This window comes from Chaetodon trifascialis, chromosome 15 (genome assembly GCF_039877785.1).
Source record: "Chaetodon trifascialis isolate fChaTrf1 chromosome 15, fChaTrf1.hap1, whole genome shotgun sequence".
NCBI classification, from domain to species: domain Eukaryota; kingdom Metazoa; phylum Chordata; class Actinopteri; order Chaetodontiformes; family Chaetodontidae; genus Chaetodon; species Chaetodon trifascialis.
In genome coordinates, this window is record NC_092070.1 from 6211196 (window position 1) to 6237384 (window position 26189).

The 26189-nt window shown below is 40.3% G+C and overlaps 1 protein-coding gene across 1 annotated transcript in view; it reads right to left on the bottom strand.

Moving 5' to 3' along the window:
- The window catches only part of LOC139343125 (carbonic anhydrase-related protein 10-like), an 89119-nt gene that overhangs the window by 30459 nt on the left and 32471 nt on the right, over nt 1-26189 (bottom strand). The window contains exon 3 of the mRNA XM_070980594.1: nt 11899-12041. Coding sequence (XP_070836695.1) covers nt 11899-12041 — 143 coding nt within the window. The remainder of the gene's footprint in view (nt 1-11898; nt 12042-26189) is intronic.

The window sequence follows — 26189 nt, forward strand, 5'->3', positions numbered from 1 at the left end:
GCAACTATGTTATCTGCTTGTGCAAAATAAGTGATAGCAGCCTACAAGAGAGTAAATATTGAGAGCATAATGGGCAGATGAGTATGTTAAAGTAGATTAAGTAAGCATTTCGACTGTGAGCTGCTCTGCAGAACAGGACTTGTCTAACACCATCTCATCTCTTGCTGTTGCCTCCATACCCAAAGGACAAGCCAAAGAAAAGGTGCAGAGGTCACCTGACACCCACTTTCAAACCTTACTGACCTCCTGCATTTCGGAAACAAGATTCCATTGTTTTGTATTTTGTCTTTTGTCCCACGTGTGATAAATGTGACACATTATGTACGTGCACGCTGCTGTTTGTGAATTTGTGCCTACACTTCTGCAAATATCTGACCAGTTTTTTAATATTACATATGAGGTAACCGAGTGCAACACTATGAATGCCTTCCAGGTAAGGCTGTCTGATCATACGTGAGATCATCCCCACATCTAAATGACTCCAAAGGGGCATCCTGGAAAGGCTCAGTCATTCACAAGTAAGGATGGAGCGAGGTGCACCACTTTGTGAAAACATGATTGTGTAAAAGAGATTACTACATGGACTTTTGTTGTTTTGTTTGTTTTGTTTTTTTCAAATCAGGGTTTTGTGCCAATAGTCCTTCATGTCAAGTCGTTCTTCAGCCAAAAATGTGTTGTACTCCTTGTTATTTTGCTGTGATGTTTGAGCTCCACTGTGCAGAATGATGTATGTGCAGAGTTTGTTTTCTAACATTAAAGGTCAGTTAAACATCTGGATGTGCCAGCTGGATTTTGTGACATCACAACTAATTTGAAACCAGTCATGGCCCAGATGGATGGATGGATGGATGGATGGATGGATGGATGGATGGATGGATGGATGGATGGATGGATGGATGGATGGATAGATGAAGGGAAATTCGGGTGTCCAGTAGCACATATGAACAGATAAAAACAGATAAAAACACACATTACCAATAAAATAGTAAATAAGATAATAAATGATCTCCTGAACCTCTCAGTTCGACAGCGCAGGGAGAGGAGCCTTGTATTGTGGCTGCTTCTCTGAGCTTCCAGAGTCTCATAAGGAGGATGACTTTGTTGTTAAGGATGGCATACAGCATACTCTTCATCCTCCTTTCCACCATGGACCCTATTGATTCCACCCTCCCACCCATCACAGAAGCACACCTACTGATCAGCTTATCCAGCCTGTTACTGTCACTAACAGTCATACTGTTCCCCCAACAGACAGCTCCACAGAGGAGAACACTAGCAACCAAAGACTGGTAAAAAATGTGCAACATTTCATTACATACGTCAAAGGACTTTAGTTTCTTTAGAAAGAAACATCCGTTCTGACCTTTTTTTGTACAGTGCACCTGAGTGTACGGACCAGTCCAGTTTGCTATCAAGGTGCACTCCTAGATATCTGTAAGACTGAACAACCTAGGAGCTACTCGGACTTGCAGCCTCTTCCGTTGGCGCATGTTCAGATGAATGACTCAAATGCAGTGTCTCAAGGGGACCCCGTGACCCCCGAAAGAAACAAAACATTCTTTGTGTTTGGAATTCTTCACATTCAGAGATGTTTATGATCAGACAACTTAATTTTGAAATTTTATTTTGTTTCGCTGTAAAGTCATTAAGTAATTAGCATGTTCAGAAATTTAACTAGCTAAGTGTTAAACACTTCACTTTACTCAACACATACAATAATAGCTTAGGATGCTGCATGGACTGTAAGAGCAAACTATGAGTCCTTTCTACAGCTGATTGTTGAGGTGTGTATTGGTGAGTAAAGGTAGTTATATTATTGTATTATCAGCCACATCGGTCAACCTCCAATTTATGACTTGTCAAGAGCTTCCATAAGAAGTCATAATTGATTGTAAGTGCAGTTATGAGTGTATGCATTATAATCCACTATGAATGCCCCCATGGCACACTGTAGATGTGGTCTTCATAGAAAGTGTTACCAAGCTTTTTCTATGTGAGCCAAATTATTATCTAAAAAAGGTATTTTTACATGCTCAACAAAACATAACAGAAGGATCTTTGAATGATTACAATGCCTTGGCTGTGTAGCAGGCAAGTTAGGCAACTTGTTTAGTTAACATCTACTGTCTGTCGAGCAGAGATTAGCGAGCAAACTTCCAGGAGGCTACCAGCTAATACAGTACAGATTAATTTACAAATGGAATTCCATAAAGCTTCATAAATCTTACCAAAACAGTTCAAATGACTTACAGTACATGTGGCTGTTCTGTGCCCTCTTAACTGTCCCAGTGCTTCTCTGCTTCACTAGTAATCAATAATCCTACTTGCAATCAAGAGTCACAAATACATTTATCAAGGGCACAATGGGCCCTAACCCCAAAAATGTAATTTATGTTCTTGCGAAAACACATTTTTTGCACTCAAAATATCCCAATATGCACTCGGGATTGTGGCACAAATATAACGCCACATTAATGCTGATGAAGACAAGGACAGAAGTGACCTTTTCGGTGTAAAGGCGAGCGAGCCTTTACATGCCTATATTGCCCAGCAGGAACGTGAAGATAATGTGGATGATGATGGGTAAAAAAAGCTTGACTTCGCCCTCAGCCTCCAACTCACTACCTCAGCCCCTGCTCAGAGCAACAGGTGCATGAACAGACACAAAGGCCTTTTAAGCATCTTATTTGTACAGTAAATGTCTAAACTCTTTAGCTGAGTTTGAGCAGGACTTATTTTGTGTGTGCCTATGCATCTATATGAATGTGTGAAAACAGTGAGGATTACTGTAAAACTGTATGTAAACGCTGCCTGCGAATTTCCAAGCAACAAAGAAATCTGTTGCTGACAGTGGGAGCCAAAACGGCCAATCTGTTGTGCAACAGCTTCTGAGGAAACTCACTTACAATAAGCTAGAGCATGAGAGAGGCTGGTCTGGATAACTGGATAACACACAGGTGCACACTACACACACACACACACACAAAGTCAAAGGTGTCCAATTTTGTTTTTGCCTTTATAACCTTCACATACGCCCACAAGCATTCCACAGTCGCACAAACACATGCGCTCGTATTTGCCCTCGGTCTTTGATATCATTTTCTCATACACAAACACAATCTCACCGTGCACATGCTTTCCATCCCTCTCTCTAGCCCTCTCTCTCTTCTCAGCATACTCCCAAACACACACACACACACTCGCCAGGACAGATGGCCATGCTATGTGCTCTCGCTCAGCAGATGCACAAGAGCATTAATCATGAAAAAAGACTGAGGATTTAACTCATACTACAGTTGTGCTGCTTCCTGTAAAGGGCCCTGATTAATTTCTCTTTTTAAGAACATCGACAGTCGAACCTCTCTTTTATATACAGAAGCAGACATGGCACATAGGACAGGAACTGGCTATTTGAAGATTTTAAAACCAAGAAATCATGTGATATTATATGAACACCCACAGATATCAAGGAGAAAAGCAGATGACTAGGAAAATCTTGCCTATTGGTGGTTTATCGAATATAATGTCATGAAGTATGATAGCAATGTATTCTTATCAGTGGTAATGGCAAACTGCACTCAGTGGTCCTGTGTAGCTCAGAGGGCTAACACTGGCAGAGTTAGCAGTATTCATCCCACCAGGTGCAGTCACAGTAATATTTATGCACACATGGTAATGTGAGACTCTTTGGATAAAAATGGCATGTGATTAGTTCATCTCTGGATAGGAGCCTGATCAGTTAGATCAGTGTTTCTGGTCCTCGGGCTCAGGCTCCCCTGCCCTGCATGTTTTAGATGTTTCTTGCTCCAACACACCTGATTCAAATGAGTGGCTCGTTATCAAGCCACTGCAGAGCTTGATGACGAGCTGATCATTTGAATCAGGTGTAATGGACGAGTTAAACAGTGAAACACCGAGTTAGATCATTGTGAGAGGTCTTGGCCCTAGTGCTGCAGCTTGGAAATCTATGCAGGACAGGGGAATGAGAAGAAAGGCATGCAAACAGAACAGATCTTAAATAAAAATATGTTGGGCAATATGTTGGGCATGTATTTTCTGTTCTGTGTACTCTTCTGTTCTGGATTCCAATGGAAAAAAAATTACATTTTTTATGCAAGTTCTGCCTCCTGGCTCTGAAAAAACAAGTCTGAACCTCAGCCACATCTTCAATGAATTCTGAAACAACACATAAAGAAGCATGCGACCATGCAACACCAAGCAAATAATGTCTTATGCCATTTACATATTTTTTTCCATTAGGTTGTTGGTTGTGTTGCTTTGTTTGTTTAGTTTTGTAGTGCTGTGCGGAGCAATTGGTGTAGGCTGATTGGTCAGGGGTATTTCTGTGTGATGTTGTGGCTTTGCCAGCTCACGTCACATTACGTACCCGAGATTTCGTGTTAAATGCAACTATCGCTGAACTGGGCAGAGACTACTTGTGAATTTGAACCTAACCTTTTGTTTTTCAGTGTACCTATGGCTGTGAAAGGGATGAGCTGGTACAAATAGCTTACCATTACAGTGGCAGAGTGTGTAGGCCTAACTATGCTCAAGGCACTGGCCCGGAAGGATCAATACCCTGTTCTGAGGTCTAGAAATGAGTTGTGAGTCCAGAGTGTTTGAGTGTTTTCAGGCAATAGTAGGTGCAGTTGGTAACAGTGAGACTTTGTCTTTTGGGAGCAGTGAAGCTTCAGCAGCTCATGCAGGGGACTCTGTTCCTTCAGGGCCACAGTTTAGAGGTCAGACACATTACAGGCAAAGACAATGTTATGGCAGATGCCCTTTCTTGTGCCCCGGTGGGGTAGTGTAGTGTCTGGTATGTGCTAGTGGGTTGCCTGAGTAACTGCCTCGTTGAGTGTTTGCTTTTGTTTTTTTATTTTGTATGCCTGTTAGTATTCCTAATTAATGCCATTAGTTTTTTGGGGATCCCTTTGGGGCCCCATCTTTGGCCCCTCATGTGGCACTATTCACTCCTGGCTGTGCTGTTAGCGACATCTACTGGCCAGCAGTCAGAGGAGTGACCCATTGTCCAGCATTGAGAAAATACTCAACTAACAAAGGAGCTTCATTCAGAGCGGGTAGGAGTGGGACTCCTGGCTGGAATACTCACTAAAGATGCACCTTTTTTGGGCATTTCCTACAGTCCTTGCCTGCTGCTTGTTTTGTGTGTAGATGAGTTTTGTCTATTGTACCTACAAGTCCTATTTGTCTGTGAAATATTTCCATCATTGTTGTTATCATTCCTATTATTTATTTTTACCTTAAAGCTGCTGGAAATTTCCTCTATAGCACTGAATATTCATGACTAAATAAATAACACTTAAACTTAAAAAAAAACAAGTATCATAAAATGTTTACCAATCAAACCTCAACTTCATCAGGACTGTGTTGATGTGGTTTGATGAAATTTGATTGACGACCCGCCTTGTCACCACAAGAGGAGTTGAATCTCAAAAGACAACATTGTTTGAAATCAATGAACTCAAAATGAAGAACAGAACACATTGTGTTAAAACCATCCCACACCAGAAATGTACAAACTCTGGGTAAGCCAGAGCACAGTTTCACAGTTCATCAAAGCACTTCTGAGAAAATCCGACATGACTTTCCCATAATACAGCTGGCCTGGCTGCCAGAAAAGAATTGAAACTCTAACCCAATGTTAAATAAGGAAGCACAGGCTGCGATAAAACATCTGTGTGCTAAAACCATCCCACAGGACAGGTCCAGCTAAGCCTGGTGAGGTAAACAACATGGATTGTGGATTTGATGCATGGCTGGATTAAGGCCCCCCGGAGCCTGATTGTGAACACACCACTCTGTCTGAAACCATTTTGTATAGAAACCCCAGGGAATGGAAAGGTGCTAAGAGTTTTTACAGCTTAAAGTCACAGGCCGTTAATGTCTCAATCTTTGATCCCAGCAGAGAGTTGAGCACATTACATCATTGTAACACCCGATTTTATTATAGGCTCATGTTCAATTCCTCAAAATGAAAACTGTTGGTAATGATATTCACAAGACAGTGGAAAGTAACTAAGTACATTTACTCAAGGGCTGTACTTCAGAACAAGCTTGAGCTAGTACTACTTTTAAACCCTAATGCTGTCTTGTTGTTCTGGGGATGGGGGTTCAAATTAGCTTCAGCTGGACTCTGCATTGCTTATGTGTATGTAACAATGTTTATCTGTATGGCCCCTGTTAAACAAACACACAAACAAATAAAAAAATGTTCCACCATGTTCATCAGCCACTCACTGACTGCTCTGGGCAAGTCGTGTACAGCGAGCTCACAGAATGAAGCAAAACAGGAAAGCTGCGGGCAGGAAAAACAAATCTATGAGCTGAAACGGGCTGTAACTCTCTGCAGAGCTGATTGGGAGCCGCAGAGTCGGGTGATCATTTTCTGTGGGGTCATCATTACAAGCAACCCTTTCACATTACGCATAGCCAATTGAGTAACTGTTATTATAAAAATATTGATTCTATCCGCTTTAAGTCATTAACACAAAACAGCACCAACAAATGCCTTTCTGGCAAGTCAGTGGTAATGAAAATGGATTTCTATATGTATAATGTATTAATGATGCGTTCACGTCATAAATCATGACACACAGCCCATGAATGATAGTACGATACGACTTTCAATAACATGAAGTGTGATTCTGGAACTGTAGTTTCTTGCCCTGTTGGGCCTACAAAGAGTAATGATTCCAAGATCTCTGCATTTGTGCAAAGTTATCATAACTGATAGACTCAACGGCTGTAGCTCCCGAAATAAAACCCAAGTTGTAACACAGCATAGTTTTCCTTTGAGCCAAGTGGTTCATGTTTTCATTTCATACCCTGGCTATTTGTACCTAGATTACAATCCTCTCATACTGTGTGGTGTGTATGTGTTTGGCTTACCCTGCACAATATGAGATGGCTTTGTGAATGGAACTGTTGCCCAATCAACAGTTTTTACTTTTATTTATTCATATTTTTCACTCTGACCCACATTTTTCTTCATGATTTTTACAACTCATTATTATTAACGCATTATGTTAATGCAGAGCTGTTATTTGAAGTGTAAACATGTATTTTGTCATAGTTTCTCACACACATACGAATGCAAAAAAAGAAATTACAAACATTAAAATTGCTCTATTTTTGCAACAAATTAGACCACGAAGGGAACGACAGTGTGCATTTGCACACATATTAACAAAAAATGCATGCAAATGTATTTCAAATGAGCTCTGGCACAGTGTTTCAGTAATCCAGATATTTCATTAGCCCAGGCGACCTACATTCCCCAGTGGTTTGGATTAACAGAGCCTGAGCTTCTGCTGCCACTCATCTGATTTCGTACCATCCTCGCTTGAACCGCTGCGTGCCACGGTGGCCATGATTAGTGGCTGACACTGTTCCCTCGGTGAGTAACGTGGAGCTCACCCCGTGGCACCTCTTAGCCCTCATCACCATGAGTGACTCTCAGGGGAAATTACAAGGATAGGACCTTCTGAAGAGGTCATGGATGAGGCTAATGTTCCCTTTAGGTTTCTGTGAGGCCTGTGGGACAGTGTTGGCCACTAGCAATGAAAACAATAGAAATGCGGTATTAGCATGTGACGAGAGAAAGGACCTGATGGAGCTTAATGCTTCAGTTAAATTTCTGTGGACCTACTATGTCCCCAGTTTGCTGGAGATAATTGATAATTGCAAATCAAAACAATACACAGCAATAAACTAACACAAGCTGTTACTGGTACATTTTAACCAAAGGGAATGATACAGTATATGCAACACCTTTACTCTTTGAGCAGGCTTAATTTCATAACTTGTTGGATCAAATGTAACTGCTCCTTATGCCAGAAGCTCAGATAAGAGGCTCACTAAACTGTGAGAGCTAAGTGGATGAGTGGCCTGGCTTTGTTATTTAAGAGCTGAAGTGGATGCTTTCCATTACAGCTGTTCTATTAGGAGTGTAATCATTGCTCCATCTACCCTCGCCTACAATTTTTTACATGCTTAGGAGGGTGACGCATTAAGCAGAAACATGTTGAACACATTGAAATGCAGTGTCATTTGTGTAAATTGAAAGGAGACCTCTTAACTCCACATGAACACGAGTTAACTCCTCTTGAAGAATGTGGGAACAGTTGAGTAATGTCTTCTGTGGCTCTGGAGGAGCTCTGCAATGTCTGAAAAAAGCCCAGCTTGGGCTTCGACTCTTCAGATTTCTAACAGAATGTGTGCGTTGCAAACTACAGGGGTGGAATTGAAACGATGTGCGTGATTAGTAAGCAAGGAAGGTTTTCATGAAAAATGCAATGAAGTTGCATCATGGGTAGCAAACGATGCAGCATTGTCTAGCATGAGCTATATTAGCATGTAAAAGTCAGGATTTCTCTGCCTCTCCATGTCTCTCCAGCTTTGTGCAGGGGTATGATTTGCGACACTGATATTATTTAAAAGGCTGGTAATATTTGCTGATATAGACTCTAATCGCTAACTGTGAACCTATGACCTTTAAAACATAGTAGGCCCGCTCCCAACAGTATTTTTATCTTGACTCAAGGGGAAATGTGAAATGTAATTTTATGGGTTGTGAAAATTTTAGCCCTCATGCAAAAATGAAGCCCTTTAAAAAGCCACTGCACAATAGATATGGGAGTCCTGAAGGGAAAAAACGTAGTAAAAGCCCATCAAAGCAGTCAGAAATATAACTGACTGCATTAATAAATAATACTGTCATGATTGTATGATTATATAATGATGTTGGATATTTGCTATGGACACACATGGACACACCCATGTCATGGGTAAAATGGGAAACGTTGTAGGGAAAATGGGGAATTACTTCGTTTGTGCTCTTGATTTAATCATTTGTATGCATGAATTACTAATTCATGTTATGGATTTAATATCACATTATGTATTTTGCCTCCTCCCCTCTTGTAGGGGGCTTGAAGAAGATGAAGAGGACATTTGTCAAGCGCACTCTAGAAATCTGGGTTTTAATGAATTGAATTCCATCTGCAGTATCGTCACACCGTAAAATGAATTTGAGGGATCTGAAAGATAACACAAAGTTGTGTTTAACGGTATATCCACATATCTCAAGATCAAAAGAAAACGGTAAATCAAAGTGATTCATAGGGAGAGTATGAAGGGCACTCGCAAGACAAGACTAATGACAGGAAGGTGATAAGTTAATCGAGAGCATGAATTATTCATTTGTGCACACAAATTAGTTTTTTTTTCCCTCCATGACACCTTCCAGGCTCCATGTAAAAGGAATCGTGTAAAGCTTTATATTCATTAACTTATCTCACAAACAATATTTTTAATAATGTTCATTTTTTGTTGGATTTATCTGATAATCTTTTGCTACGTTTTGTCAACTTTGGGGCTCCGTACAGGACTCCGTCTGCAAGTTGCAAATAAGGCAATGTGTCCTAAACCCTTAAGTGTCGACATTTTGTAGGAGAGAAGATGACAGACGGTATTCAAACATTCAGCTGTTTCTGGACAGTTATGAAACACTCGTTAGTTTCTCAAACTTAAGCCAACCGTAAACCTATTTTGAGAGAACGGCACATCTGGATTTTGGAAATCTCTGAAGAGAATATTAAAATGTAACAACAAAGCATCATATTATTCCTCGCCAAGATCAAAGCAGCCCGCCATGATCAAATTTTGATAAAGACATGATGTGGTGAAATAATGATTTATGAGTCATGTTTTCTTCTGAATCAAAGGGAGAGGTATTATTATGGTAAAATGTGCCATCAGTCTGAAGTATAGCTCAGTTTCAGGATGGATCATTAGATATAATGGACTTTAACACCTGTGGCAATTTTGTAGGTAACACTGAAAAGTATTATGTAGATGTCAAAAATAAGAGGCTCTTTGCTATAATGTTTTTCACCACTCATTTATGAACACTTCTTTGTGAGCAGTGGGAAACATCCCAACCTCAGTTGCTTTCACACTGTAAAATATCATCGATATTATCATTATAGGAGTATATTTTGGAGCAGAAAAGTGCCAAAAAAGAAGAACAGCAAGCAGAGGGACAGCAGCAACGAACAGAGAAAAAATATCTGTCAATTTCTTTTTCACTGTTAAAATGACATTTCAATTCAAATTCTGTCTATGGAGCCCTCGTAAGGTCATGGCTGTAATAAGAGGGCTGCATGTTCACTTTAAATACATAAACCGTCTACCATCTCTAAACACAACCACCAGCTGTGCAGTTCACCACTTAAACAGTCATGTGACAGCAAAGACATTAATAATGCATACAGGCACCATCCAAACCTTCTTTTCCCATCATAAGTTACATAACACGACTTTTGCTTCAAATGAGCATAACACAGCTCACTAAATATATCATCTTACATACAGTACAACTTATATTAAATTCATATTGATCATACTGTTTAAAGCGTTTTTGTTGTCTTACTAATGATTTATACAAAAAACATGGGAAGCTGTGGAACAACTAAAAGCTATGCTAACTATGCAGCACATTCAAGTCACTGGCCACAGCCATGTGAGCATCGCCTCCTGGAATCTTCTCTGGAGCCTCCCTGCACCAGCAACACAACGGGGCTGCTGCTCCTCGTCCAGAGTTAGTCAAGGGAAATCACATTTTCCCTCTCAGTAAGATTATTTTATCAGAATAGAATGTGACACTACAACCATGCACAGTCCTGCCAATACACTGGATATATGATTTTTGTACATGATGTGTGACTTACAGGGGAAATCAGCAACATGTGAGTATTTCAATCCAAAAGTAATTAAAAACGATTGTGTTGAAACCCCAAACCGCATGAAAATCAATGGAAAATACAATGAGGTTATGATCATTTTAATTGTGGTTAGTCCTACTACCTTTACATAGCATGTGCTACATATATATAGCACTTTACAGCCCTGAATAGTATTGGATGACTAATCTAAGATGTGTCAATGCTCAGCTCTCCTCTACAAATCACAGGGAAGGCAAAATTGCAAGCAGTTCAATTGGGGTTAACTACCCCATTAATTGACAACAGCAGATACCGCATTATAATTTCAAGCTGAGAATAAGTACTCAATTCAATCTGAAATCCAACTATAAAACCCCAAATTTAAATTCTGTTATGATTTTGATTTTATACTGTTATTAAGGTAACTTGCTGTGTAACATTACTGTATATGACCTTTGCTATATAGGATGTGCAAACTGAACCTCAACACGTCAATAACACTTAGATCAGGAAGAAAACCGTATAACTTGAAGGTCATGAAATGTAAATATACTGTAACTGTATTTGTGAACACAGCTTGAAGGAGACTTTTGCAGCTGAAGTCAGTTCTCCTTTTCTTGAGCTGAAAATATGTCAGTGTGACATCACTCTATCTAAATATGCCCAATAACTAGAATACACTACTAAATACCAAAATTAATCCAGAATGCAGTGTACAACATCACCAAAAGCTGTGTTTTAATGGTGATTCAGGGTGCTTTAGAGAGGATTTTTCCTGCAAAGATTAACTGTGATTGCAGCGTAAAGGGCTAAAATTGTAATGCCTCCTGAGCCTAGTGCGGTCAAATGCTGCTGGGAATTTTTAAAGCCTTTGGATATGGATGAAAAGCTCATAGTCTCTCTCAGACAAAAGTTTCTCTGCGTCTTGATTGAGAGACTGTGTCCTGCTCTGTTCTCAGCCAATGTGATGAATTAAACCCCAGCGCTGTCAGAGTAGGACGGTCCCGCTTATATTGGAACATTTGACAAGTTCTGTCTCAAACACCAGCCTGAAATTCATTGGTCAATGTCAAGGATGGAGCCCCTGCTATGTTCAGAAACATTTTTCATCCAAAGACAGATGCCAGGTCATTTAAATGGTGGCGGTCCTTACCTTGCGTCCTCCTGTGTTGAGCCTCAGAGGGGTCAGGTAGGGGTCGAAGATCATGTGACTGGTCTCGATGTCGATGGGCGACTGCCTCTTCCCTATGGCGCACAGGTTCCAGGCTGAGTGCACCAGACCCCAGAAGGATGGGACTGGTGGTGGGTGGAACGAGGGTGAGGAGAAAGCGAGGGAGAAAAAGACATAGTAACGGTAATTAGTGTGTGTGTGTGTGTGTGTGTGTGTGTGTGTGTGTGTGTGTGTGTGTGTGTGTGTGTGTGTGTGTGTGTGTTCTCTAGTGCGCCACAAGATCAAACCATAAAAACAGGGAGAAAGTGAGCAGATGAGCTTAATTATGATGGGACAGGAGAAATGGGGAGTTTAGGGAGATTTGAATTTACATATGGCTTCATTAAAGTCGAACTAAAAAAAGAGCTTTCATTAAAGTCTCCAGGTTATTATCTGCCAGTATAACTAAGGTAGAGAAACGGACTTTATTAAATTCTGTCTGAAAGTTCTCCCACTACTTTTTATAGCTTATAAGCTACAGCAGTGGCTCCCAAGCTTTATGTCCTGTGACCCCTTTACATGAGGCGGTGTTGACTTGTGAGCCTCATCACAGATTATAACCTCAGTGTGGTCATACATCATGGATTTGTCTTATTTAAGGAGCCCTGAGGATGTGAAAGCATCTAGTATTTCACAATAATAAAGCACAAAAAAATGAGAAAAACAAGAAACAATAATAATATAATTTATCATCTTGTGACCCTCAGACTTGTCTTGGAACCTCCTGTGAGGTTTAAAAAAAAAGAGAACCAAACTGATCTGGTCTTTTATGTTTTTTGGTTGGAAATTAATCATCATCTTCTTTATTTCAAGGCTTGTTCTTCCTTATCAAAACCTGGCTCTTGCATTACCCACAATGCAACTTGACTGCCAACAGTTTGGTCGGAGACTCAGGCGTGTTGACTTAGCGTTGGCTAATATATGTTATGCTAGCCTCAAGCAGATGACAAGTGGGCTACAGAGGTCTGGTAAGCTCACATCCTTCTGACTCCACACCTTCAGATTTGTTTCAGGCTTTATCCAAAACATATGTTTAAAATCTATGATACATGGATCTATATGTTATGATATGTGAGTCTACAGTATAAGCAGGAAACATCCAATCTGCTTCGGATCAGACACTGCAGGCTCGCCCTCTACCACCTGCTGATCCTTTACCATAACGTGATTACTGAGATCTTCTGTATGCCACAGTGGAACTGGGATGAGATTGGACAGGAATATCGTGCAGATCTCTGACCCAAAGCCTGCCATATGTCGGCTGTACGACCTGACACTGCAACTAACAGGCAGGACCAGGATGAGAGCCTGCGCGCTCACATGTACAAACAGTCAATGCGATACATATAAGAAAAAAAATACATATAAAAAGCCACTACAATGCATATTCTCACAAATGCACACAAGGAGCCTTAAAGTCACAGTAACTTTGATGTGTGCATCACACTCGCTCGCTCTCTCTCTCTCTCTCTCTCTCTCACACACGCACACACACATACACACACACAGATGAGAGAGCTTATCACTAGCTAACTGTCATAATACTTGTCAGATACGGGCTTAATGACAACTCGGAGTGTAAAACAGCTGTCATTATGATCAAAAAACCCAACAGCAGTCAGTGTGCTCAGTTGCGGCTCAGCTCAATGGGAAACATGTTTAAATGCTTGATGGATGTGAACTTATTTAATATAGTTTGGTTTTTTTTGTAAGGCTCTTTTCCAGCTGCATGCTGTTTTCATATTTATACACGCTGATTCACACCTAATCTGCTAGGAGCAACCACAGCCCGCTACCTCTTTTCACTTCGTCCTCCCAGCCCTCCCTCTTATTTTCTCTCTTCTCAGTCTCCCTCTCATTTTCTCTTGCTGCATGCATTTGTCCATCCATCCTTCTCTGGCAGTATTCAGTAGAGGAGTCAGGCAACAGATGTGGCAGCCCTGACCTGCAGAGTGCAATCCTGACCCCTGCTCGGCACACAGCCGCTTGTCAACACACTGTGATATCACCCAGCTGTGTGTGTGTGTGTGTGTGTGTGTGTGTGTGTGTGTGTGTGTGTGTGTGTGTGTGTGTGTGTGTGTGTGTGTGTGTGTGTGTGTGTGTGTGTGTGTGTGTGTGTGTGTAAGTAGGTCTGTGTGTGAGAGACAGACAGAGATTGTATGTCAGTGCATGTAGGTGTGTAGAAACAATCTGGGGCTAAATGGAGAAAAGCTAAATGTGTATGTATGTGTGGTTAAGACGGCATATGTTTGAAAGACTGTGCCGAAAGGCTCCTGCACCATATGTGATAACAGCAACCTTGAAGCTTTGTTGCATGTCTAAAGGTACGACATGCGTCAAACACCTGTTGGTGTTGGTCACCATCTGTATGATATCAGTCTTTAGGTATGTCAGATTGTGTGACAAGGGCCTGTTGAATGGTAGTGTTATGATGTAAACTCAGTGAGGCTTTCAGCTAATTTCAGCATGATATCATGCATGCTTAGCAGCTGTCATGTTTACCATGTTAACCATCTCAGTCTTGTCTATTAGCATGCTTTGTTAAATAGCACAAAATACAAACTACATCTGAGGCTTATGTCACATTTTACTGGATTCCTGGATGAATTTTGATTTTGACCTGAACAATTTCGGGATTTAATACACTTCATCCAAAGGGAAACATGATCACATGTACCAAATGTCATGGTAATCCATCCATCAAATTCTTTTGCAATTTCCAAACCCTGCATTACATTAAATGACAACTTGAGTTGTATTTTAAAATGTATTTTTATTCATCTGTGAGAGGTTGCTGTACCTATTGCATCATGATCCCCCTCATGCAAGATTCACAATATTTTTGCAAGCATCCATGAGTGTCAGTATTTAGATTTGCACAAAAGATCATCATAAACAAATGAAATCATTGTTAGAAGAACTGAAATCTTCGATTCCTGTGACTGCATTGTTCCTCAATCTTCACACTGAATGTATATCAGTCTCCTTTTTTTCTTTTTACTTGACAATTCATTTTGGGAGGCACAACGGTTCGAGGTGGAGGTCCAATGGATGATTGGATAAGGGAAACGCTACCTTCTGCACTGACACTGAATATTGGTATTGACTAAACCCATGAGCTGTGGAATCATCCAACATGCATGTCATTTCTTGGGATAATGGGTCGAATATTCTGATTGGCTGATTTGACCAGGGTCGTATAGCAGCAGTCACACTTTGAGATTTTGGCCCTCAAGTTCTGACTTTGACACAGCTTGTCTTTGGTCCGCAAAGCTCTGAATCAGCCGTCACTGGCCGTGTCTCACAGTGTCATCTTGGATAACAGTTTGGGACTAATGATCAAAGATTTCACCATCTTTCTCTCTCAATTGGCAACTTTGGTCTGGGACAAAATTGCATAAAAATGTGTTTGGGTCCGCTGAGTGTATGTTTGCACTGTATCATGTCTGAGCATGTCTGTCCCAAAGCCAATGGTTTATGACCATCAGTTTGCGTCTGAGAAGGGGCAGAACTACAGAAAGCTCCACAAACATAGGAGTCAGCAGGAGACAGCAGGAGATACCTCAAGTGCTCATAAACATTGATAATATTTCACCTTTGCAGGGTCAAGAAGTGGAGAGAGGAGTGAGGGGCACAGAGGCAAAGAGGGAGATGGAGAGAGGAAGGAGGCAGTGGGATGGAGATAGTGGGAGGAAGCCCTGAGGATTCACCATCCCTTTTAATATTAATAAATCTGACTGGGTTCAAATGGTGGGGAAAAGAGAGAGAGAGAGAGAAAGACAGAGAGAAGAAGGAGATAAAGAGCGAGGGAGGACAGCCTGGGGATCTGCTTCTTAAATGAAAACACTGCATTTTCAGGAGAATTATGTGTTAAGTGAAAAGACCATGCTTAATTCTATATTTTAGCATACACAGCTGTATGGAGGCAATAGAAGCTAAATGAAAACTAATGTTAAAGCATATAAGTGTGGTGATATTTGTCTATTATTATCTATCTATATTCTTATCCAAACCAACACTGACTGTATCGTACTAACACAGCCTCTCAGACTTGTGGGCAGCCACCCTCGGGATGCACAGAGCCAATGCAGAGAGGGCTTGAATGACCATTATTTATGTGGGGGAAATAAAGTTTCCTGTGCTGACTTTCATTTCACTAAAATTCAACTTGGATCCTTTTTATGCGTTGCTCTCCCTATCACTGTCAATCATCGTCTTCTTCCTCTGTGCCATAGAGCTCCACTGTTGTCCAAAACCTGTTAAATTCACACTCGTGAGCCATACTGTTGCACTGGGTGACATGTTCCTTCATTATTGCTGGAAATACTTAGTGGAGCACCAAATATGGATTAATCCACCACTGAAAATAGTCCTTTTCCTACTGTTTGAGAAGCCTTTGTTAAAAATTACGATGACCAGCTGTTTCAGGAAAACAGCCTTTTTTAAAAAATGGACGATAGTCACTTCACCAGGAACCCGTGGGTTTGATGCTGACTTCCCACAGACAGGATGGGGAAGCTGAGAAGTATTGAGAGACAAACAAACACATTGCAGGATTTGTTGACAATAAGAACAAGGTGCTGAGTGTACAGCTTGGCATACAGACTAGAAACAGTATTTATGTTAAGCTAAGATAACCGCTGCTGCCTCCAGCATTGATCATGCAGATGTAACGATTCCTTTGAGCAAAGGTAGCAACACTGCACTATGACAATACTGCACGACAATTCAAAGTCTGTTTTGAAAATGCCACTGTTAGTTCGTTGATCATTGCCATTCAGACCACTGTTACAGTACAGAGATTTCAAGATCTCTAAGAGGAATCGTATAACATTTTGTGAAATATACTCATTTGCTTTGTGTTGTAGAGTTAGATGAGAAGATCAACACCACTCTCACACAGCATCTATTTAGAATATGGACACAGCCAGCAGCCCGTTAGCTTGGCTTAGCACAAAGACTGGAAACATGGAGAAACAGCAAAATCCACCAACCACTACCTCTACAGCTCAACACATTACATTTGTTTAATCTGACTATAAAAAACATTGATTAACCATTTCACAGGGGGTTGTGTGTCAGACAGTTTCTTGGCTGGGAGAGGAAACTTGACGAACTTGTTAACTTCCATTCTTACTGTCCATCCTCTGGGTTGCTTTTGTTCTTTACTTTGACATAGCTCGTAGAATTGAGGGCATACCTAAACCATGACACCTGTAAGAGCCAGAAACATTGTGAGATGCTGGAGAAAAGATGTGAATGAGTGAGAAAAGAGATGAGCTCTCAGAGAGCTGGGGAGAAACTGCTGTTTTGACTGGATTTTGGAAGGTTGATCCACTATCAGGCAGCCAAAAGCAGAGACCTGGTGGGTGGATGACTGGGAGAACAGCGCCAAGCAGTTGGTGGATGTCATAGGCTGAGATGAGGTGTGAGGCTGCACCGTTTGTTTTGGGATAATGCACTCACAAAATGAATGCTTCACTGTGCGTGTCACACTGTGTGCTTCAACTTGTCAAGTTAAATCCATTTGGAGTGACCCACCTCTCTCAGGAAACAATAGCCATTAAGTAGATTGGTTACTTGTAAAAATATGAGTTTTGCCACTTTCAGAATTGATGTGTCACAGCGGGGAACACGCGCCGAAGTCACAAAGCCTGCAAATGCTCACATTAACCTTTCTTGTTCTTTATAGAAGCAATTTATCCCCTGAAATGATTTCATTATCAGCTCCTGCTTCACTGGAAGCTATAATAGAAGTACCTTATCAGACATCCATTGTGTGTTAGTACTGCAGCATCCACTGCAGCTCACTGTTTCTGTCTGTCTGAGATGCTGCGCACACACAAACACACACACACAGCCACAAGCACTGGCACCGTCTTTAAAAAATTTGAGATGTACTTGTTCTTCGTCGTCTTACTTTTATCTGTATTTATGTCCTTTGTGGCTCCGTAAACCACGTCACAACAAACTTGTTTCCTAAAAGAGCTTCATAAATAAATGCATTTGACTTGATTTAGGCAGAACGAAGTTCCTTTCACTTGGGGAACCTTTAAAAATTCATGGATTTCTGAAATGGTGCTAGCTTATGACGTTATAACGATCTGATCTGATCTAATCTAATATAAAGGAAAACCGAAGTTCATTTCAAGTTCAAGTTCAAAGACTTCCTCTTAATCAGGGCCAGAGTAACCCACTAGGGGGCCCTGGGAAAAAAATGAGCTGTGGGCCCGTATTGACTACCCTCCCCACATTTTTCCCACTCTCAGTATATTGTCAACGTATTAATGAGTATTTATAATAATGAATTAGTTTGTTGATAACACATTAAAAAAATGAGATACAATGTGTTGATCAGTGAGAGTTAGAGGTAGTCTTTACCTTCAGACAAAGCTAAGCTAACCGCTTCCAGGCAGCTCCAGCTACATACTTATGCACAGTCACGAGAGCAGTGTCAATCCTCTTATCGCTTTACAAGAAAGCAATTAAATATATCTCACAAAATGTTGAACTATTCCTTTAAAATCCTGATCATTTATAACACACAGCACTGTATTAAAGTATGTATTCATCTGAAACATTAAATATCTGTGACTGAATAAATAATAATAAAAAAAAGTTAAAGCTCGAGATTAAACATTCTTTCTTATTGTTCATATCTTATATATTCATCATTATTTAGAGTTTCTAAAACTCTAGCCTGCTTCATCAGGGTGATGTGGGTGTGGTTTTGTCAGACTGAATGGATCACACCACATGAATCCACATCAGTCATCACAGTTTGGCTTGCTAAATATTGATTGGTGTACAGAATTATGTGACCTCACATTTTCCCAGCTAAATAAACCATTAAAGAAACGATGGATGAATGTGAAAACAGGGCTGCTTTTTCTCAGCTGGTGAAAAGGTACATGGTTTTCATAGAAGAGTGAGGAACTCTGGAAAGAAAACAGGTGGACGCACGAGAGGAATGAGGACAGATCAACACATGTAGCCTGTTAGCTCAGCTGGTTGTTGTTTCATCACAGGGAGGATGAAGCTGTCAGCCAGTAGGAATAAGTTCACATTTGTTGCCATAGCTACCATTATGGCCCTGTCCTTTGTGCTTTTGTTTAGATTTTTTTTCAAACTCGGATCAGTTTGCATTAAAGTTATGATATGGATGATTTTTTGAACGTGTTTTTCACCAACAGGATTCAATTCAACTATTATAAACTAATGAAAACATTCTTACAAATATTAGATTCCATTTCTGCCAATAGATCCTCTAAATCCTCCTCACTACACATTTAAATAAAGATGTAGAAACGAGTGGGGGTGGAGGACTTTGACTCATGTAATTCTAGCTAAACCTCCACTGTTTTTATCATTATTATTATCATACTGTCGAGTAAAACAGTGCTCACTGCTGTAACTGGTGATAATGCTGCTGCAAAACGAAGTGAAATGAAATATGAGCCCTGTATGATATCTGTGTCATTGTGAGTACAGCATGTGCTTTAAACACAGTGAATCAGACATCCATTAGAATCCTACTAACCACGCATTAGCCCAGCTCAAGCCTTAAGAGGCTATTACCCATTCTGACCCATATTGCTTGGGTATTTCACACACATGCAAAGTTAGATGTGCACAGAGACACATGTATGTGCAGTACATGCAAATGTCCTGAAATGCATAGAAATGCCATATGTTGAAATCAAGAGCATGGATTATGTTGTACATGGGATTTCCTCAAGAGCAGTACATCACTCACACAGATTTATTATGCTGTTTGCAGGATGTCCGGTATGTACTTTGTATTATAAGCTATTACTCACAAAAGACTGGGCACAATTTTTACACATGTTCCTCAGTTTAGAGAAGTTAGTTAACAGCTCAAGGATGTCATTTCCTCTGGGATTGGTGGGGGTGCATCAATTTTTAACATGTAGTCAGCAAGCTTTCGGAGCAGTGGCCAGTGCTGCAGCTAGCAACTTTAGGACTTTCTTTCCCTGGATTTTGCAAGTATAGGTAGGGCAGTATAGATCAGAACACTGAGCTCACTGTGTCTGAATCCAAACGTATGCCCTTGGCTATGGCTATGCTTAAAGTGCAGCTTAACACTAAGTCCACTTTTTGGCATTAGTAAATTTTATGTACAATCATTTTCCATTGATCCACCCTGGTTTTGTTCATTGTGTTTTTCCAGCAAAATTTAAGTAGTTTCATACAAAGAAACATCATGTTCATTTCAATCTTGGCAAAAGCCCCAAGTCAATACAATTAAAAACAGATACCAACTCTCAGCAGTGTGGACAGTTTATATCTGTAATGTGAGCTTTAAGGAGTGCAGCTGGGAGTAGTTGTTGTAGTATTGCTAGTGAGGGAAAAACAGAAAGCTCTTATTTGCTGGAGACCAAAAAACTCAGGTATAATATATTAATTAGTGAGATCTGGGGCTGCTGGCAGGCAGATTTTGGACAGACTCAGACTACTTGTTTCCCCCTGTTCACAGTCTTTGAAGCCAGGCTAAGATGGCTATACTGCTGGCCACATTAAAGAAGTAGAAATGATCTCATCTGAACTTTGGCAAGAATTATCAAACCACATTTAGCTGTTAGTGTTGTATTGATACTAGAATTTATAACTCAGACACAATACCTTGAAAACATCGACATTTGATATTTTGATGTCACAGAGAAAACATTCACACAACACTGAGGGCATAAAATTTCATAAAAACATAAATATAACACAATGTGATGAATTGCTGTAGATTTAACTAAAAACTGTGTGTAATGTAGTAAAAATCATGTCAAAAATGTAAAAATCCACATTAGCAAAAGTACAATATGCAAGTTAATGTAGCAGTAAATCAAAAACATCATACATAATAGAAAAACACTGACAGAAAATTTTAGTGCATTACTGTATGAGTGTGTTTACCTTTGATACTTTCAGTACATATTAAACTTATATACTGTTACGCGAGTAAGGTTTTCAATGCAGGACTTAAGTAAAGGATCTAAATAATTCTTCCACCACTGGTGTTAAGTACCAGTAAGTTAAGTTACTTCAGACTGTGACTATGACTAAAGTATTTTCCATCAACAAATGGCTGCTGAGCCAAGAACACAACAACACGCTTGTCAAAAACAGTTTACTGGGTCATCTTGTTTAATGCTTCAGCGATGCTGAAATGGGTGCTGTCACCAACCTCTCCACATCCCTTCTGGAAGTTGTTTTTTGTCCTTCAGGTGCTTTGCTACATTTGTTGTGTTAGGACCTTTTGTTAACATTGCTCTGTGGCATCATCTGTGTATGGGCTTTGTATCCTTCTTCTTTCCTTGTTCATTTGCCTCAAATGTGAAGTACGTCAAAACAGCACTGCTGCTATTTTCTTTGTCAACCAAAAACCGTCCTGGAGGCTCTCACTCGCCATCTTTGATGAGCTGACACCATAACAAAGCAGACCACAGCCTGTCGTGAGCTTTATTCAGTCAGAGCAAATGTGATAAGTGACAGGAAGAAGACAGGACTGCGAATGAATGAGAGGAGGTCAACTCACTGTCAGAGAGAGGAGAGCGAGAAAGCACAGCTGGTGGCACAGCTCATGAGTACTGAACCCATTTCAGATATTCAGAATTGATATGCATCAAAAAAGTTAGATTTTTGAGACTCGTCATTATGACCTATAATGACTTGGCTTACAGTATAGGATTACGTTAGAAGTCCTTTCCAGTATGCACATTTTATATCTTTCATATCATGTTTGGAGCAGTCTCACTGCAGCAGGGTTTTTGCAGGATTTTCTCTTGAGGTTGCTTCAACCGCAGGACACACAAGAGCCTCAAATAAATTTGAGATTCCAAATTTATCATTTTACTCACAGCAGTTGTCAATAATAATAATGATAATAATAATAATATGAGCCAATGCCTTGGTGCTTTCAAACAATGATGTAACTCCACTGTAATCCACTTGCACTCGCCTTTACTGTGTCTCTGTTCATCTGGCTCTCTCTGTTCATCTCTATACTGCTCACTGACTCCTTTACCTCTAAGACAGCAAGGCACAGACACACACACAGTAGAAGGAAAGCAGATGTACACTGAATTTTCTGGTTGTCTTTGTACAGGTTTGTAAAAGTGTTTGATGGTGGAGATTTTACTCTAACGACCATGTGCGTGGTTACTTTACACAGTATTACTACATTGTGCTTCTCTTTCTCTTCTGCAATCTATAAAAACTTCTTACCAACAGCTGTTTAACAGCAGTGATGGTGGTGACATCTGTATATGATGACATCATATTTATGGTAGACAAGAAATTGTGAAAGGATCAGGTTGGTGATAGGGATGGGTTCTGATGCGCAGCATGGGAGAGTCTGGCATTCTGTTCATGTGCATGTGTCAGTGTTGTGGCTTCTCATCCAAACCACTGCCACAAATTGACTTTTTATGCAGTCTTATGCCATGTTTTTATGAATCACTTTTTAGGCTGTGGTTGTTTTTAACTGTTTCTTTTAAACGAAAGGATTTTAGACTTCGGACATCTGTAGTTTAAGGTTTTTTTCAGTGATACATGCGACAGCCTGGCTAGCAGCCGCCCCCAAATAGCGTTGGCGAAACACTGATTTTTAGAGAGGACCTGTGTTATTCAGTTTTATTTTTATTGCTTTTACTCATCTGTGTCACTTGGCTTTGAGCAGAGGTAACTGTGGACATTTTGGCTCCCGCTGAATGAATCCTGATCCTTACCAGAAGAAGGTCACCACAGAGCATGCTGAGCAAAACCATACATCTGTGCCTCTGTGTCACCACAGGCCTGTTGTTGCCGCCTCCAGATCATCTCACTAGCCTGCGACATACTATAGTATACACATTTTCCCTGCTGGTGTTGACCACAAATCTGTGTGCTCAGTGAACAGCAAATCTTTACAAAAAGAATAACGTGGTTAAATCTTCTTACAGACTGCGTCAGTCCTGTCTTTCCAACTGTCCAAATCTCCTCCCAAAGAAATGCTTTAGCAATCACAGACATAAAAACTGAGCTACTATCAACTGAACTTCATGACTGATCTTCATCTTCACCAACAAGAAGCGGAGCTCTTTTCTGAGCTAGCTTGTCTATGACAGCCAGGTCGTCAGTCCCCGTTGGCCTTGGCATTCACGATGCAAGGAGGTGACACTAGTTGGCAAACGTCCCTGACTCTCAGCCTCTGTATCTGTGTGTAGTATTAGTCCCAGAGATAATTCCACTCATGCACCTGGTAATGCTGCTGGTATAGCCAATGCCTCATTTCCCACACTCCTGTCTGACCGTGAATTCACCTCTTCTAGCAATGCTAATATGTTTAACATAGCTAGCGTGGCCATTGCACATCACCAGCAACCTCTCAGTGTACATGGGCACTGGAACCTCTTATAACAGTCAAGTCTTAGTTCAAGGTGACTTCAATATCAGATTTGTAAAACTTCCTACTGCTATAACTGACTGCGTTTCTGGTGGCAAAGATGTCAGAGAGTCACTACACTACCCATAATATTGACCCATCATATAACTACCATTCATATACTTGCTGAGAAACTAGTGACCACCACAGACCAGGCCTGTTATCTTGGCAAGTTCACTGGCAACTTCAGTTGCCCCCCTGTCCTAGACCAAACACCACCCTCTGGTACAATCAACACTCATTAACAAAAATGCAGAAAACTTGAACACAAATGAGAACAGCCAAACAAGAAAACTTTCTGGCTCGCATGGTCGAATAGCCTGCATTAGCCTGAATATCAGTGTGCTATTAATGCTCTTAGACTGGCTTTTTTCTCTGGCCTGATTCAAAACAATAAAAATAGCCTGAATTTCTTTTTGACACGGTCTCTGAACTAACTTGTAAACCTCCTCCATGTGTAACACCTCCCTTACTACAACTGACTTCATCGAATTCTCCACCACTGAGAATGATGGACTCAGAGAAACAATATCTTCCACTCTCTCACTGCCATCCAGGATGGGGTAGCTACATCTGAACAGCTTTCCTCTTGCAAACTCACCCACTTAAAGATAATCTCTCCTGATACACTCTCAAAACTGGTACTCTTCTCCAAGCCCCAACTACTTGCTTACTCAATCCTATTCTCTGTAAGCTTATTAAAGACTTTTCTCAAATTCTCAGTCTACTGTTGCTACGGATAATAAACAGTTTTCCTGTGTAGAATTGTGCTTCGTCTTTTGAAAGAGGACCACTCCTGAAGAAAATTTGACAGCACAGAAACTGCTTTGACAAAAGTGGTGAGTGATTTACTACTTGCTTCAGACTCACTTTCAATATTGGTTTGCCTAGATCTCAGAGCATCCTTTGATATGATTGATCACATTATATTATATTGCCAATAACATTATATTCGTGTCAGTGACTCTGCAGTCTCTTGGTTTAAACTCATATCTATCTAAAAAAGCTAATTTCATTTTATATAGCAAATGTTCATCAGACCACAAGATGGTCAGTTCTGGTGTACCAAAGGGATCTGTGCTCAGTCCTCTTCTTTTTCCAGTTAACATGTTGCCCTTTTGCACATTAATGAATAGTTATAGACTTGGTTCTGATTTCTATGCAGATGATACTCAGCTTTACATCTCCATTGAGCCTGAGGCCTGTTGTCAGCTGGTGAGACAGGAAGAATGCATATCAGAAATCCAACAATGGATGTCATCTAACTTCCTTATTTTTAATGCTGAGTAAACTGAAATGCTAATTCTTTGACTGAAGCGTAAATAAATTCTATGATCTCAGTCTGAACACAGCTGGTTCCACAATTTCACAAAGTCACTGTATTAGAAATATTGGTGTCATGTTTGATCCTAATGTCTCCTTTGAGAACATATCAACATATTGCACTATACTTTATTGACTTCATATTTCTACTTATGAAACGTTGCCCATTCTCTCCGTGGCTGATGCTGAAATATTTTTTCATGCATTTGTCTCCTGTAGGCTTGACTACTGTCATACAATTTTCTTTGACCTTTCTCTACCTACATCAACTATTACCACAACTTGTACAAAATACTGCTGCTAGAATATTAACGAAAACTAAAAAATATGATCATATCACCCCTGTTCCAATTTCAATGCATTGGCTCTCTATACATGCTAGATCTGACTTCAAGGTTCTACTTTTAAGTTATGTGACATCTGCACCATCTCACTTATTACCTCTCACGGTCTAGGATTTGTCTCCTTACTATTCCAAAAATAAATAAAACATCAGTAGAAGGTCGGGCCTTTTCTTACCAAGTACCTCTTCTTTGGAGTTGTCTTCCTACTCATTTTCAAGAGATAGCTCAGTCGAGTCATTCAAACAATCTTTTCGTATCAATCTTCAACCTCACTTTATCTTTGCTTTATTTATGCCCTAAATACCAAACTACTGCTATCCAACTTGTACTCAGTATTTGTGTGCATGGTGACATAGATGTAATGTATGGTACACTTTTTGTCTATATGTATCTTTTATACTGCTACTGATTACTGTTTTTATTTCATGTATTGTATGTGTCAAATGTTCTATTTGTACTGCCGTTGATCTCACTTCCATGCATTTTTCTGTGTTTTGGCTTCTGTTGCTCATTCCTGTTTTTATTATATGCACAGCCCTTTGAGGCATACTTTGTAATATTGGGCTATAATAAACTTTGACTTTGACTTTAACGCATGCCAGCTCACAGACACAGCTGTTAACAAGACTAACTGACTGACTAACATGGCAGACTGCCATTTGTGGCTACGCTTCATCAAAGTCAACGAAACAACTGCCAAATGCCACATTTCTGGGATGGAACTCAACACAGAGGGGAACAAGTCACTTGCATAAATGTTTGGTATCCAGTGTCCACCTCAATCTGCTGCAAGTGTTACACTATATTCAGTGACCCATAACACTGAAACAACCTTTGCTCCTTCAGGTAACATTAAATACATTGTGCGTGCAGAAAAACCTGTGATTTCTTTCGTCAATATTTGCTGAATGATAAAGTAGAATTATTATAATTTCCACTGTGCTGTATGTAAAATGAGTCAGGTCAATGAATGTAAGGCAGCAGTGCCAAAATATGCGGTGAATGCGTTACACCCTTTCGGCACAGCCAAATCCATGCAGCTTAGGTGACTGAGATAAAAACAGCACATGTGTATGTCTTTGTTCCCCACCAAACAAACTATTTCAATAAGGGATTTGAAAGGATTCAGT